Source organism: Arachis ipaensis, chromosome B10 (genome assembly GCF_059453495.1).
Source record: "Arachis ipaensis isolate K30076 ecotype BB chromosome B10, ASM5945349v1, whole genome shotgun sequence".
NCBI lineage: Eukaryota > Viridiplantae > Streptophyta > Magnoliopsida > Fabales > Fabaceae > Arachis > Arachis ipaensis.
Window position 1 is genome coordinate 59,387,640 of NC_142435.1, and position 15,625 is coordinate 59,403,264.

At 37.3% G+C, this 15,625-nt stretch overlaps 1 protein-coding gene across 1 annotated transcript; it reads left to right on the forward strand.

Annotated features, from left to right (window-relative positions):
• The first annotated feature begins 7,073 nt into the window (after positions 1–7,073).
• Positions 7,074–7,598, forward strand: LOC148580211 (uncharacterized). The gene has a single exon (XM_088491792.1). It carries the CDS (start codon positions 7,074–7,076, stop codon positions 7,596–7,598), a length of 525 nt encoding a protein of 174 aa, XP_088347918.1.
• Positions 7,599–15,625: the final 8,027 nt, after the last annotated feature.

A 15,625-nucleotide genomic window follows, 5' to 3' on the forward strand; every position in this document is an offset into this window, starting at 1 on the left:
CTCAATTCTCCCCTAATCATACTTTCCAAGATTTGTTTTTCATCTAACAATCAACAATTATTTCATGCATGCATACAAATATCATGAGGGCTTTTCCATAGGTTGTAATGGGGTTAGGGTCAAGGTAGGATGCATATGGTCAAGTGGGCTTGAAATTTGAATCTTTGATTAACTTAAACTTCCCACCTATCCTATGACAACCTATACAATTCTAAACAAACCTAATTACCCATTCTTCACTTTTCACACACACTCATGCATTCTATTTTTGGTCACCACACATATGCATTGACTTTTATTGAACCTTGCTTTGGGGCATTTTTGTCCCCTTTTTATTGCTTTTCTTTTTCTTTCTTTTTTATATATTTTCTCCTTTTTTTTCAAACTAAAATGTATACAAGAACATCAATGCATATGGTTTACACATGATTAATACATGAGTATGTACCCAATTCCCAAAAATTTCTCAACAAAAATACAAGCACACTTTTATCTCTAACCAATGTTCCCAACTCTCCCAAAATCAAATAATGAACACTCTCACTAGTCTAAGCTAATCAAAGATCCGAATTAAGGGATATTTATTGTTTTTCACTTAGGTTTGTAATGTGCTACAATTAAGAACAAATGGGTTAAGCATAGGCTCAAAATTGGCTAACAATGGAAGATAAAAGGTAGGCTATTTGGGTAAGTGAGCTATTTAAACAATGACCTCAATCATATAAATGTATGTATACACAAAATAATGGACTTATAGAATTAAACAAATCAAAGATTACAATCATAGGAAGAGAATAATGCACACAAGAATGAAAATAAGTGGTTATATGATGTAACCACACAATTAGGCTCAAGTCTCACATGCTTGTGTTCTTAGCTCAAAAATCATGTTCCACAAAGTATATAATTCAAGCATGTTCTAAAAAAAATATTTTTTTTCAATTGGGGTGCCCTATAGATAAAATCCTTGGAAAATATCATGATTTTGACTAAGCTTAATATATACATATGCAAAATAAGAAAATACAACTAAAAATCCTAAAATGAAATGCAAAAGTGTTGGGATTAGAAACTTGTCACCCAAAAACGCCGAGTGGTCGGACGACCTCCCCACACTTAAAAGTTTGCACCGTCCTCGGTGCATCCAAAGATGAACAAGGGGGTTCGGCGACTTTCCTAGTTGCTACCTTCAGCTGGTAGGTCAACCGGTGCTGCGTGTTCTTCTCCCGCTTCTATTTTTGCTTATGATGACTCATCCTGAATATAGAAAATAGGAGATAATAAGACAAGTAAATGCACAAGCAAGGAAGCATGGATTGTTGGAATGAGGTAAATCACTAGAATTGAGTGAGTGAATTGGTGTGACAGTAATGAAAAATAGTTGTATGGGTTCTAACTTGCATGCGGTTTAGAACTCACACTCTAGTATTTAAAAATCATGTCACAATTATACAAAATAAAACATGCACTTCACTCATTCTAGTGTGCTTGAGATACTTTAAAAGACTTGTAGGCTAAAACAACCCAACAAGTAGTGAAAAAGCATAAAAGCATTCAAGCAAAAATTAAACAATTGTGAAATTGGATAATGCAAGGACATTGATTGATGTGTAAGTAAACTTGGTGAACAAAATGGTATATGAAACTCACACAACAATCAATGACACATATTGAAGTTGTTGCAACACCTAAGTGACATAGAAGTGGAACACATGAATGCTATGGAACTTAGAGAAAAGAATATAGAAGTGAAAATCAATCACATAGCGAGCATCATCCACAAAGCTTGAAAAGCTCAAAAATATGTCACTAGGTAAGCTTCCGATCCAATTTCACAATTCCACAACACAATGCATGAAATAGGTGATGATCAATTAGAACAAGCATCCTAAAAAAATGCATTGATAATGTACAATTGCCTAACAATAGATGATGAATGCATGGTGGCCAGAACATGCAATTCAAAGGAGTTAAGAATCTTAAAGGCAATGTAACATTCACTTGGTGCTCACAAATGTTCAACATGAAAATTCAAAACCAAGTAATAAATTGTAACCTCAATAAAGGAATCCAACAATGACAGTAACAACAATGATGTTAAACTAACATACTATCAATAAGCAGCAGCAGTAAACAGTAAACAAGATTAGTAATCCAATACTTATAATGGAAAACAAAAATTAAACTAACTAAATAACTAAAAAAATGGTGTTACATGATGTTTGGTAGTTTTGGATGATGTTTGAAGGGTGGAAAGAAAATAAGAGAAGAGAGAGAAGAAGGAAAGAAATGGAAAGAAGAGAAGAAAAGAAGATGGTTGAAACAGGGTAATCCACGCGTGCGCGCCATGTGCGCGTAAGCGTGGATGGATGAAATGGAAGCGACGCGGACGCGTACGGCACGTCTGCGCATCAGTGGGTTATTTCGAGAGTGGCGCGTCCGCGCAAGTTGCGTGTGCGCGTACCTTTGGGCACAAAGTTGGCACACTCTAGGCACAACTCTCGGGAAAATGTATGGAGGGGTGGAAAAGTTCAATCCACGCGTATGCATACATGGCGCGTCCGCGTGGATGGTCGAAAATGCTTGAGGCGCGCCTACGCGCCTGGTGCGCGCACGCGCGGGTTGGTGCTCTGTTTTTCAAAAATTGTTTTCTATGTTTTTGCACCAAACCAAGCATTCCAAACCTCCAAACAGCTACCACAACATCATAGAACCTTATTTAACCTACTAGACTCCCAAACAAACTTAACAAATTAATTCAAAACATGAAATTAAATCTAAATTACTAATATTTACAAAGAGGAAAAGGGAAAGAGTTTACCATGGTGGGGTGTCTCCCACCTAGCACTTTTGTTTATTGTCCTTAAGTTGGACTTATGGAGAGCTCTTATCAAGGTGGCTTGTGCTTGAATCCATCCTTGAACATCCACCAATGCTTGGACTTCCATTGTGCTTCCTCATTCAAAGTTAATAATCCCAAACTTTGATGGAATCCTTCACAACCCACGGGCTCCCAAAGTTGATCCTCGTCTTGTGATCCAGGATCCCACACTTTATTTTCACACCCGTCTTCAAGTTGATCATCATTATTAGTCCAACCGGGTGGTGAGTAAGGTGAATTCTCAATAAAGTGACCGATAATCCTCTTAGACCCCTCTAGTTGAGTACTAGTCCAACCCTTGCTCTTTGAAGCTTCAACCATAATGAGCCTAGACTTACAACACCAACCATGAAACATCTTTCTTTTACGCTTCATCCCACAAAGCATCCTAAGTTGACCATCCGTTTCAAGCAAGCCATATTCGAGTGGGATAGTAAAGCTAATAGAAGTGAGTTTCACCCACTCAAATGAAGGTGTAGATGGCAACCTAGGCAAAGGTGATTCCAAGGGTCTTGACAAGGCGTATTCAATTCCCATCCTCTTTTTTTTAAGGACTTCCACCTCTTCACAAGATCTCTTAATTTCAATCCTTTGTTCAATAATTTTATCTAAACCTTTTCCCTTACTCAAATCATAAATGGGAGGGTGAGAGATATTTACCTCCACATTGCTTTCCATTTCATCGAGAGAAGGTTCTTCATGCTCAAAGAATTTTTCACCACTAAGACTTGATGCTTGATCTTCATCGCCAAGGGGACTCAATTCTTGCTCTATCCCATCCAATTCTTCACAAGAGATATGCCTTGGAGGTTATGCACATTCCTCCTTAGCATCAAATTCAATCATCTTGGAGGGGTTTTCTTCAATCCTATACTCCCAAGGTGGTTCCGCATCTTGGAGCTTCAAGTTCACTCCCTCACTAAGCTCCTTCGTTGCTTCTCCACATTCCACAATGGAAGTGCCTTGATCGCATAGGCTTAGGCGGGATGAGACTATGTTGCTAATGGCTTCTACCATGATAGCCGTTTTTGCTCTTAACTCCTCAAATTTCTTTTCATCCTCCTCGTGTCGCCTTGAGATATGAGATTCAAGATCCCTTAATTCTAGCATAGAGGCTTCATCGGGGGGTGATGGTGGAAGAGAGGGTTCATTGTTTGAGGGAGAGGTATTATAGTTGGAAGGTGGTCCTTCTTGGTAGGGTTGTGGTGGTTCAATATTTCCCATTCTTTCTATTTGTTGCACAAAACACTCCATGGTTGCTTGAAATTGATCCATTGTCTCCATGAAACGATCCCTTGGCTCTTGTTCTTCTTGGATATCATGATTAGGATCATATGACTCTTGGATTGAAGGACATGAGTATTCTTCCATGGGAGGTTGTGGTGGAAAGTGGTATTCATCTTGTGGTTGGAAATTTTCATACATTGGAGGTGGTTCATCTTGAAAATGTTGATGTTGGAATGATGGTGGCTCTATGTGTGGCTCATATGGCTCATATGATTGTTGGTGTGGTGGGTATGGATTAGGGTCATATGAAGATGGTTGGTGAAAGGTGGCTTGTGAGTATGGTTGATGGTTATGTTGGGGATATGGCTCATAGGTGTATGGTGGTGGTTCTTGGAAGCCACAAGGGGATTCACCATAACCATTGGATTGGTATGCATCATAGAATGGCTCTTCTTCATAGTGCATTGGTGGAGGTTGTTGCCAAGAGGATTGATCATATGCATATGGCTCCTCCCACCTTTGGTTGTCCCATCCTTGATGCACATCTCCATTGAAGTTCCCATTTCCTACAACATAGTTGTAATCACACTCATAGCCAAAGTGAGAATTCATAGTGAGAGAAAATAAAAACAAAAGCTAACAAGAAATAAAGAAAACTAAGTCCTACAACTAGCAAAAATCAACAAACAAACCAAAAATAAAGCTATTCACAATATATACAATAACCAATAATGTAACACCATTGCAACTCCCCGGCAACGGCGCCATTTTGATGCTCGAACTTTTGATGGTTTAGAATTCACAATTGAAGTCTCGTTGCAAAGTATAGTTTCTAAACCAACAATAGTCCTCTCATGCAAAAATTTAGGTTGTCACTAGTAACAAACCCCAAATGAATTTATAACCGGAGTATTTGGACTCCGGGTCGTCTCACGAAGAGTTACAATGAAATGTATGCTTATTGGCTATGAAGATCAAGGGGGGGTTTGGTTGATAAGAGGGCAAGAAAATAAATGGCAAGAAAAGTAAAGAGAGCAATTAAAGAAAGCAAGTGATAAAGAGAGACATTCATGGCAATGGATTGAGATCATAGGCTTTCTATCCTAGTCATGCAATGATTAATTCATCTTATTTAGTTAACTCCAACAAATAGGGAGAATGTCAAACAAGACTAATTAATCACACCACAATAATAACAAGAATTTATCTCATTACGTCATCTCCAACATTGGAAGAAAGTCTAATGAGACTAGCTAATCTCAATCCAAAAGTCCTAATCAACTCACTAATTTAATTAGCAAAAGATTAGCGTCAATGGAAACAATATTAGCTAACAACTCTAGATCACCAACATGAGTTGGGTTTTCATGACTCAAGATTGCCCAATTACTCTTTCCAAGCCAAGAATGCTCAAATCTACTCTAACATCCTTCCAAGCATTTTATCAAACACTTAGAAGGCATACATGGAAAGCATAGTAAAATGTGCAAGAAATATAAATCTACCAACTACAAATTGCAAGGAAACAAGATCAACAACTCAAACCAACAATAAAGAAACATCAAACATTAAATTGCATTAAAGGAAAATTAAGATCCAACAAGGTTCATGAACATAAAAGCAACAAAATAAAAGAAATGAACAAGTAAAAACTAGAAGAGTAGAGATGTAACAACAAAAAATTAAAAGGAGAAACTAAATCAAAACAAGAATTAAAAGTGAGTTTCAAGAAAATTAAACCTAAACTACCCTAAATTCTAGAGAGAAGGGAGAGCCTCTCTCTCTAGAATTCTACCCTAAAACATGATGAAAACTAAAACTATGACTACTTGGTTCATTCCCCCTTCAATCCTTGGGTTCAATAGCATCAGAAATGGGTTGGATTGTGCCCAAAATGAGCTGCAAAATCACTGGGGGCGATTTCATAAAAGTGGGCCACAGACAGCATCAGCGTGCGCGCGCAGAGTGCACGTGCGCGCCCCTGAACGCGAAGTAACATATGGCAAAATTTATATCATTTTGAAGAACTGGATGTTAGCTTTCCAACGCAACTGAAACCACCTTATTTGGACCTCTGTAGCTCAAGTTATGGTCGTTTGAGTGCGAAGAGGTCAGGCTTGACAGCTTTACGGTTCCTTCATTTCTTCATGAGTTCTCCCACTTTGCATGCTTTTCTCCTCACTTCTTCCATCCAATACTTGCCTTATAAACTGAAATCACTCAACAAATCAAGGCATCGAATAGAATTAAAGTGAATTAAAATCACCAATTTAAGGGCCTAAAAAGCATGTTTTTACACTTAAGCACAATTCAAGGGAGAATTACAAAACCATGCTATTTCATTGAATAAATGTGGGAAAAGGTGATAAAATCCCCCAAAATAAGCACAAGATAAATCACGAAATTGAGGTTTATCACACCCCAAGAAGCTCAAAGGATCTCCAACTTGGAGATGATGATGGAAAAGATGATCAAGCATCAGGAATTGGCCAATAAAAACCATGAAGCTTCACTGTGGAATATAGAGACGCAAATTGGCTAATTATCCAAGCAAACAATAGCTGAAAGAGCACCCAATCCATTACCAAGTGACACCATTCCCAATCCTAAAGAGGAATGTAAAGCCATCCAATTAAGGAGTGGAAGAACCTTGATGAATGATAAAGAAATTAACAAGAGGCCAGCTGAGAAAGATATTGGCAACAAGAAGCAAGTAGGAGAAGAAGACAAGCAAGACCAAGAGAAGCTTAAGTAAAAAGAGGAACATCCACAAGCTCCATAGAAGGGAAAGCAAATCATGGAGGAACAACAACAAGAACAGAGGAAGTTAGTGAAGACTTATACCCCTCCTTTGCCATATCCTCAAAGATTGTAAAAAGAGCTAAAAGATCAACAGTTTCCAAAGTTTTTAGAAGTCTTTAAGAAGCTGGAGATCAACATTCCACTTGCTGAAGCTCTAGAACAAATGCCTCTATATGCAAAATTCCTCAAAGAGCTAATTAATAAGAAAAGGAGCTGGAATGAGAAAGAGAGAGTGATCTTAACCCAGGAATGTAGTGCAGTGATTCAAGAAGGCCTCCCACCAAAACTTAAAGACCCTGGGAGCTTCTTCTTACCTTGTACCATTGGTAACATAATCATTGACAAGGCACTGTATGATTTGGGATCCAGTATCAACCTGATGCATATGTCTATGATGAGAAGGCTGTGTATAGAAGAAGTGAAGCCTACACAGATGTCATTGGAGCTAGTGGATAGATCTCTGGTGATTTCCAAGGGGGTAATTGAAAATCTCTTGGTCAGAGTAGGGAAATTCATATTTCCAGCAGACTTTGTAATCCTGGACTTAGGAAAAGAAGGGAATGACTCTATGATATTGGGAAGACCTTTCCTGGCCACAGCAAGGGCCATCATTGATGTGGAACAAGGAGAAATGACTTTGAGGGTAAATGATGAGAAGATCACTTTAAATGTCTTCCAAGAAGTATAGCATACTGTTGAAGATAAAAGCTGCATGAGGGTTGAAGAAGAAGAGTTACAGTGGAAAGAAAAACCCAACGAAGCGCTCATCAGCTCACCTGTAAAGCAAGAGATGGACAGTGGAGAAGAAAAAGAGGGTAAGGAACATGTGAAGGCTGAGAAGAGAAGGAAAGAAGGGATTGAAGATTTGATTATTGAGAATGAGGTCCTTGACATAAAACCTGCTGCAAAGAAAGAAGGACAATTGAAGAAAGGAAAGAAGAGTAAGAAAAGGGTTCCAAAAGGGTGGAAGAACAAAAGGATACCAACTGAAGGATTCTCAAAAGGGGACAGAGTAAGATTGATATACCAGCAGTTAGAGACAGATCTACAAATTGATGATTACTACACCATCAACAAGATACTCTCACTAGAGCATGTGGAGATTGACCATCAATGCACAGAAAAAAAGCTCAAAGTGAGAGGAGACAAACTGAGGCACCACAATCATCAACCACCCTAACAAGGGACCAATGTCAAGCTAGTGACAATAAAAAGCGCTCCATGGGAGGCAACCCATGATTTATGTTCTTGCTTCCATTTTAATTTCAATAATTAATGGTCTTTCTAGCATAAATTTGAACTCTCATGGGTGAATTTGATAACTGTTCACATTGCTTTGAAGCACATATCCAACTTCTAATATTGGTGTGGCTAAAGGCACTCTAAAATGGTCCCTCAAGCATGTTGATCATACAACCATTTTAGAATATATACTCATTCATTCTACTGGAGTATATAGCCAAACATTAAGTTTAGTGTCTGCATATGCTATGAATTTCAGGAAAATCACTTTCACTCAGAGATTTAAATTCATGAATAGATAAACCATACATTGCATCATTTTAAGAGTTTATGGTAGCATGGTAGCAAATAAAATGTACCTAATAATGAATGTACCAATTATGACAGATATTCATTAGGTTTTATATGGATCATTCAGAAGGAAACAAGTTTGGTGTTCAAGGGGCATAATTGGTTATTCATGAATAAAAAACATATAATAAATTTTGTTTTATTACTCTTCACTCCACCATACCAAATTCAAATGGTGAACTCATTATTTCCTTGATTCACGTGGTTAGGTATGAAGAAGGTTGAGAAGAAAACAAAAGGAGGCATGCATGTACGATTGTCACAAGGGGAAAAGAGAGTCACATGTGCTTAGGGAATGGTGTTCTCTTGGAAACAAAATTTGCATGGTTTAAACACCTAGGAGGCCGGACCACATGTACCCAATGAGGGAGCAATCCTTGTCCTCACCCACCTTTACATGCAAGCCGTTCATTCCCACTACCTCAACAATGATTTGCTCAATCCTCACCCTTCATTGCAACTTAACCGAATCCTCCATCTTATTGTTTTGTTTCAAGAATTCACGTCCCTCCTTTAAATTGGCAGTAACACTCCTTAAGCCATAAACCATTGCTTTCTTCATAAAAGCCCTCCATAACATCTACATCATTCTCCTCTTACCCAAATATATCACACAATACCCAACTTCTTCTCCCCTCATTCTTAAACTGTGCTTCAACCAAATTTCATCCTTATTTCTCCCCTCTTCCTTCTTTCCTAATTCATGGCTTCATCAAGCTCCAAAAGAAGGAAAGAAAAGGAACCAGCTGAAGCCGAACCACCAGCCTATGATACCAAGAGATTTAAGTCTCAATTTCATAAATCAAGATATTATAGGTTAATGGAATAAAACAAAAGTCATTCCAGAGATGGGGTTTAGGTTGAAAGATGGAGAATATCACATCATGAGAAGAATAACTGTAGAGAGGAGGATGGAAACTTCTATGTGAATCTTTCACAGACATAAGTGTAACCATGATAAGAGAATTCTATGCAAATGCTGTGAGGTCAAGCAAGACCAGCCCTTCCTACAAGAGCTATGTTAGGGGGGTTGAGGTAGATTTCAGCCCATCATCCATCATGAGAGTCTTGCAGATAAGAGTGATAACCTATGGAGAACCCAGCTTTGATGACAGAATGCAGGGTGAAAATGATCCTGATGAGATACTAAGTGGTTTATGCTTTGAAGGCAAAGACTAGGAAAGGGACTCAGAAGGAAATTCAAGCTACTTGAAGAGAATAGATCTCATACCTGAAGCTAAAGGGTAGTACGAGATAGTGAGAAGATCCATCCTCCCCACTGCAAATACATCTGAGGTCACAATAAAGAGGATAATTCTGACATATTGCATACTTAGGGGAGGAGAAATCAATATCCCACAACTCATCGCAGATAGCATTCAAGAGATAGGTGAGGATACTGGAAAATCAAGTAGACTTGGTCACCCAAGCACTATTCTAAGGCTGTGCAATAGAGCAGGAGTACTCTTTGAGAATGAAGAACAGAGAAGGTAAAAGGAAGCAGAGGGATCACCAAGCAAAGCATAGAAGGTGTCACTGACAGTGACAATCAGCAAGAGAAAAGAGCTCAAGGAAGAAGGAGGAGACCACAAGTGGAGGGGGAACAAGCTTCTAGTGCAATGGACCTAAGCCAAATGCAAAGAGCCATTGAAGAAATGTCTCAATAATACATGAGAGCACAGGAGCAACTACAGGAGCTATACTTGAGGCAACAAGAGTATTATTTGAAGGATCGAGAGCAACAAGAGAATTGGCAGCGGCAGATGATGGAACAACAAGAAAACTTCCAGATAAAGATGTTAGATCAACAAAGAGAATTCCAAGTAAGAATTCTTGATGGGCAAAGGGAACAATTGGCAAACTTTCAAGTATGGGGAGTACACCCAAAACCTTTATCAATGGAAGAACATATATCATACAATTGGAGAGCATAGGAACTTAGATAGGATGGAGTATGATATAGAAACTCAAGCAAAGTTGGGCTATGTAGTCAGTGGCATGCCAATATTGAATCAAGAGATCAAGCCATTTGTTCAATGCCCAGAATTGGTAGACCATCAGAGAGCAAAAGCCCAGAAAAATACAGCACACATGCAACAAGGATTAAAGGATGCTGGGCTCTGGGGTCAGGTAGACCAAATTTGGGATCGTAGGTGCCCTATTTAAGAGCCCCAAGAAACAAGCAAAAAACAGAAGTAGGAATCAAATAGGAAGGGAAAATCCAGCAGAGGGAAAGAGCACGACAACTAAAGGTGGTGGAGTCCCTTTTTTTTAGTTTTAGTTAAATAAGGATGAAGCATATCTGAAACATGATATGCCTCCAAATGTTTTATGTTCTGCACTTTCATATCTTAGTAGATTTACTATTAGGATCTGCATTATGCTTGTTTTCATCTTCATCTACTTAAATTCATGTCTTGTCTCCCTTTTTGCATCAATAAGAGAAAATGTTTGAAATAGAAAGTGATTGTCCAACATGGTAGGAATTGGAATGAAGTTTAGTGGTGGTAATTTCTTGATTGGATGATAAGCTCAATAATAAAAGCTGCATAATAGAATGTTCTATGTAGTGTGAACTTAGTTGCTGTCATAAAACCTTTATTTATTAATGAACATCCCTGAAAAAAATGAAGAAAAGTGAGAAAGAAAAAGAAAAGAAAAGCCAAAGATTGGCAATAAAAATAAAAGAAACAAACAATAAGGCTAGACACCAATAGCTTGGACCTTAGGACATATGCCTGTGGTGCTTCTTGTACTAGGATATTCTTGGACAAGTAGGTTCTGAGGAGTCTTTTAAAACTTGGTAACTTGGATTAACTAATCTGGGATTACCAACCGAAAGTCCATTATCAAGAGCAACCTAGTTACAAAGCATTTAGTAACCCAAAGAGGTGCTGGGAATCAATGCTCCTAAGAAGAATTGTGAGCCAAGTGTCTGTAGTGAAGAAGTGTTGAGAATAATTGAGCCAAAAAGCTACTGCAACACTTGACACTGAGTTACCATTGATAAATAAGCTTTCTAAGAAAAAGAAAGAAGGAAAAATAAAAAAGGGATCAATCAAAAAGCAAGGAATTATAACAGCAACCCTCGTGAATCCTCAAAGAAGCATTTCTTATCTATCAGCAAATAATAAGTGAGCTGCATCTTGTCTGCATAAAATCCCATGGTCTTAATTCAATTACTTGCTAAATAAGGATATATGTTTTTCTGTTTCATTTCATTTCTTCTCATGTTTAGTGCTTGCTTGGGGACAAGCAAGGTTTAAGTTTGGTGTTGTGATGACAAGTCATGTTATGCTAGTTTTACAAGCATTTTTCATTAGTTTCATTAGGTTTTATGCACTTTCTTGCACAATAAGTAAGTGATTGGAGTGGATTTTCATTATTATTTTGAATCAATCAAACATCATTTATTTCACACAAAATAATAGGTTTTATGCTAGAATTAATTGATTTCATGAACAATGCAAAGACCTTGTGAATTTGGTGAGATTTTGATTACTTGTTTGGTTACTTGTAGGTGAATAAATGAAGAAATGAAGAAAGAAAGGGGATGCAATTAGTAAAGCGTTGCGTTCAAAGAAGCAACGCCACGTTCACTAGCTTTTGGTATAGCGTTCACTTTGGAAGTGAATGTGGCGTTCACTCTTTTACCTTTTTCGGACTTTCCAGCTTTTAAGGCAAGCCTTGTGCCCTCCATACACTAGGAGCGTTCAAAAATTTGAACGTAGCGCTTAACCAAGGGAACACTGAGAGCAGCACTCAACTAAGGGAGGTTAGGCAACATTTACATAATGAACGTAGCACTCGAAGAGAGCGCGCCCATGAAACCAAAGCACGCACCAAGCAATCATCAAGGAGCCACGTTCAAAGAGTGAACGTAGCGTTCAGTACAACAACGCTAGGCAAGAAGGATTGGCACGAGGAAGGCATGCAATGCTAAGTGAACGAGACGTTCACAAAGCGCACGGAGCGCTCCCCTGGGAGCTAGCCAACTCTACCCCAACCCTTTTTTCATTCAAGGCAAAATCCAAAATTAAAAATCCCACTCCAAGTTTCGAAGACTAAAATAGAAAGTGTATAAATAGGAGCAATTTTAATTTGAGGAGGACCTTTACTTCATTTTTAGTTTTACTTTTAATTTTGGCTCTCTTTTAATTTTCTTTTGAATTTGGGAAATTGGGATTAGATCTGAGTTTGGCTTTCTGGATCCATTTTCTTTTTTTCTGCAACTTCTATTTTTCTGTTTTGGATTTTTGAATTCAGATTGAAGAAATCCATTGAAATTCTTCATCTGAGAATCATCTTCTACTTTTCTTTTGATAGTTCTAACAATTGAAAGTTGGATCTAAATTTCCTTCTCTATTTTCGTTCTCATTTCTTCTACAATTTCTTTTCTGTCTTGTCAAGAGAGTAATTGAGATCTAGATCTGCTTCCTATTCTTATTACTCTTCTTCAATTTTCAATTTCTCTTTTAGAATTTCACAATTGAGTTAAGTTCTCTTGCTGTTTGTTTCTTCAAGCAATTTTTCATTTTTTTTGCTACTTAGCTGAATCTCTTCATCTCATAGCTCTCTGATTTACTTTCATTTACATTTTCTAGTTCAATTTGAATCCCAACACCCAAATCCCTTTACTCTTAATGGAATTTACATTTCCCAGCAATTTAGATTCAGCAATTTAAGTTTCTTGTACTTTAAGTTTTTGTCATTTACATTTCTTGCAATTTAAGTTTCTGCTCTTTTACTTTCTTGCACTTTAAGTTTGTGCAATTTACCTCTTCTGCATTTTACTTTTCTGCCCAATTTACTTTCTGCACTTTTATTTTCTTGCAATTTTACTTCTGTTAATCAAAATCACTCAAATCATCAAATATTCGCTTAACTAAATTCATCACCTAACTAAAATTGCTCAATCCATCAGTCCCTGTGGGATTGACCTCACTTTTGTGAGTAATTACTACTTGATACGACCCAGTACACTTGTCGGTGAGTTTGTGTTAAATTGTTTTTTCCCTCATCAGTAAGTGAGCTAAATGAAATGATGGCCTCAATCATATAAATACATGTATACATGGAATAATGGACATAAAGAATCAAACATATCAAAGATTACAATCATAGAAAGAGAATAATACACACAAAAATGAAAATAAGTGGTTATAAGATGTAACCACACAATTAAGGCTCAAAACTCACATGCTTGCGTTCTTAGCTCAAAAACCATGTTTCAAAATAAATTCTTCAAGCAAGTTCAACAATTTTTTTTTCAAATTGGTAAGGTGCCCTAAAAATAGTTTTCTTGGAAAAGAAATCATCATCCTAACCAAGTAGTCCTAACATAAAGAGAAGTGGTAAAATATGTACAAATTCTAACTAAAACCTATCATGCAATGCAATAACTAATCTAACAAAGAAAATTGAAAATTTGTGTTGAAAAAGGAAATTGTTACCCATGGAGATCGGTCGGACGACCTCCCCACACTTGAAGATTGCACTGTCCTCGGTGCATGCAAAGAAGAGCAAGGTGGACGGGTTGCTACAACTGATGATCTCCTTCGGAAGATTGTGCAGATGGACTTGTTTGTTGCCCCATTTAAAAGCTTTTCCTTTTCTCCCTTCTTGGTGGCCAACCTAAAAGGAAAGAAAAGGAAATAAAATTAAGCCAACAACAAAGATATCATAGCAATTTGATCATAGGCGGGGGCTAATGCCAAATAAGAATATGGTTCTCAATTACATGGTAGCTACAACATATAAGTGAGAAAATAATATAAGCTAAGGCATATCAACTAATACTTGATACAAGAGTAAAATCAAAGCATAAAGAGCATGTTGAGCATCAAGTTTGAACAAGAATTGACACGAACAAGATTAGTGATAAGCGTGAAAGCATTTGGTCCCATCCTAACTCAATGATAATGTAGTACAAAAACAAAGAATAATGAATTAGGAAGGACTAAAGCACTAATCTTGTGTGTGGAACAAATATGACCATGAATGCTAAACAAGTCACGAAGTATCAAAACAATGCAAGAAATTCTAAACAATTGAGTAAGAGAATTTAACACCATTATTAAAATGAGAAACTTAGAAAATAAAATAAGAACAAGCTATAAAAACAAAATTAAAATGCAATGAATGAAAATAATCAAATGCAATAAAAGAAAATGGAAGAAAAGAAATTTTTTTTAGTATTTTATTTATTTATTTGTTTATTATTTTTTTTTTTTTGGAACAGAGGGAAAAGAAGAAAGTAAGAAAGGAAGAAGAGAGAAGAAGAAAGGTAGAAATAAAGAAGAAGAAAGAAGAAAGGAGAAAGGAGGAAGGAGAAAGTAGGGTGCAATCCACGCATAAGCGTCGCCCATACTTAAGAAAGGATTGCAACAGGGACAATCGACGCGTACGCGTCATCCATGCTTACACGTGGATTGTGCAGTAGGGACAATCGATGTGTAAGCGTCACCCATGCTTACATGTGGATTGTGCAGTAGGGACAATCGACGCATAGGCATCACCCATGCTTACGCATGGATTCTAGCACAACTCTAGCACAACTCTCTGGTTTTTGTACCAGGAGTCCCCATATGGCAATCCACGCATAAGCATGGCCCACGCTTAAGTGTGGATTGACCTTTTTTTTTTAGAAGCATAAAAACATAATTTAACATTCTCCTAACCTATAAACATTCTAAATCAACCAAAATTCAAATTTAACAAAAAATCTTTTTTTTTGGAAAAATTTTTGAAGACACAACAAACAAAACTTGCACTTCAAGAACAATGCAATTCAAGACAAAAGTACAATTTAAACAAACTAACAACCAAAGCATTAAAACAAGAATATTCAAAGAAGAAAACTACCTACAATAGCAACTAATGAGATGATTATTGCTAGTCTAGGATTTCTCAAAATAGAATATGTTCGTTGTAAGTATAACCTAGATCAACAAACAATCCTCTCAATCAAAGTTTAATTTTCAAATCAATAATTAACCGAGATCAAGAGTACTTAACCTCGGGTCGTTCTCCCTAGGACGCAATTGGAAGTGTTTCTCTTTCGGTTGTGGAGGAAAAAAGGGGTCTTGTAATCAAAGAACTAAAGATTAAAAGAACTAAGAA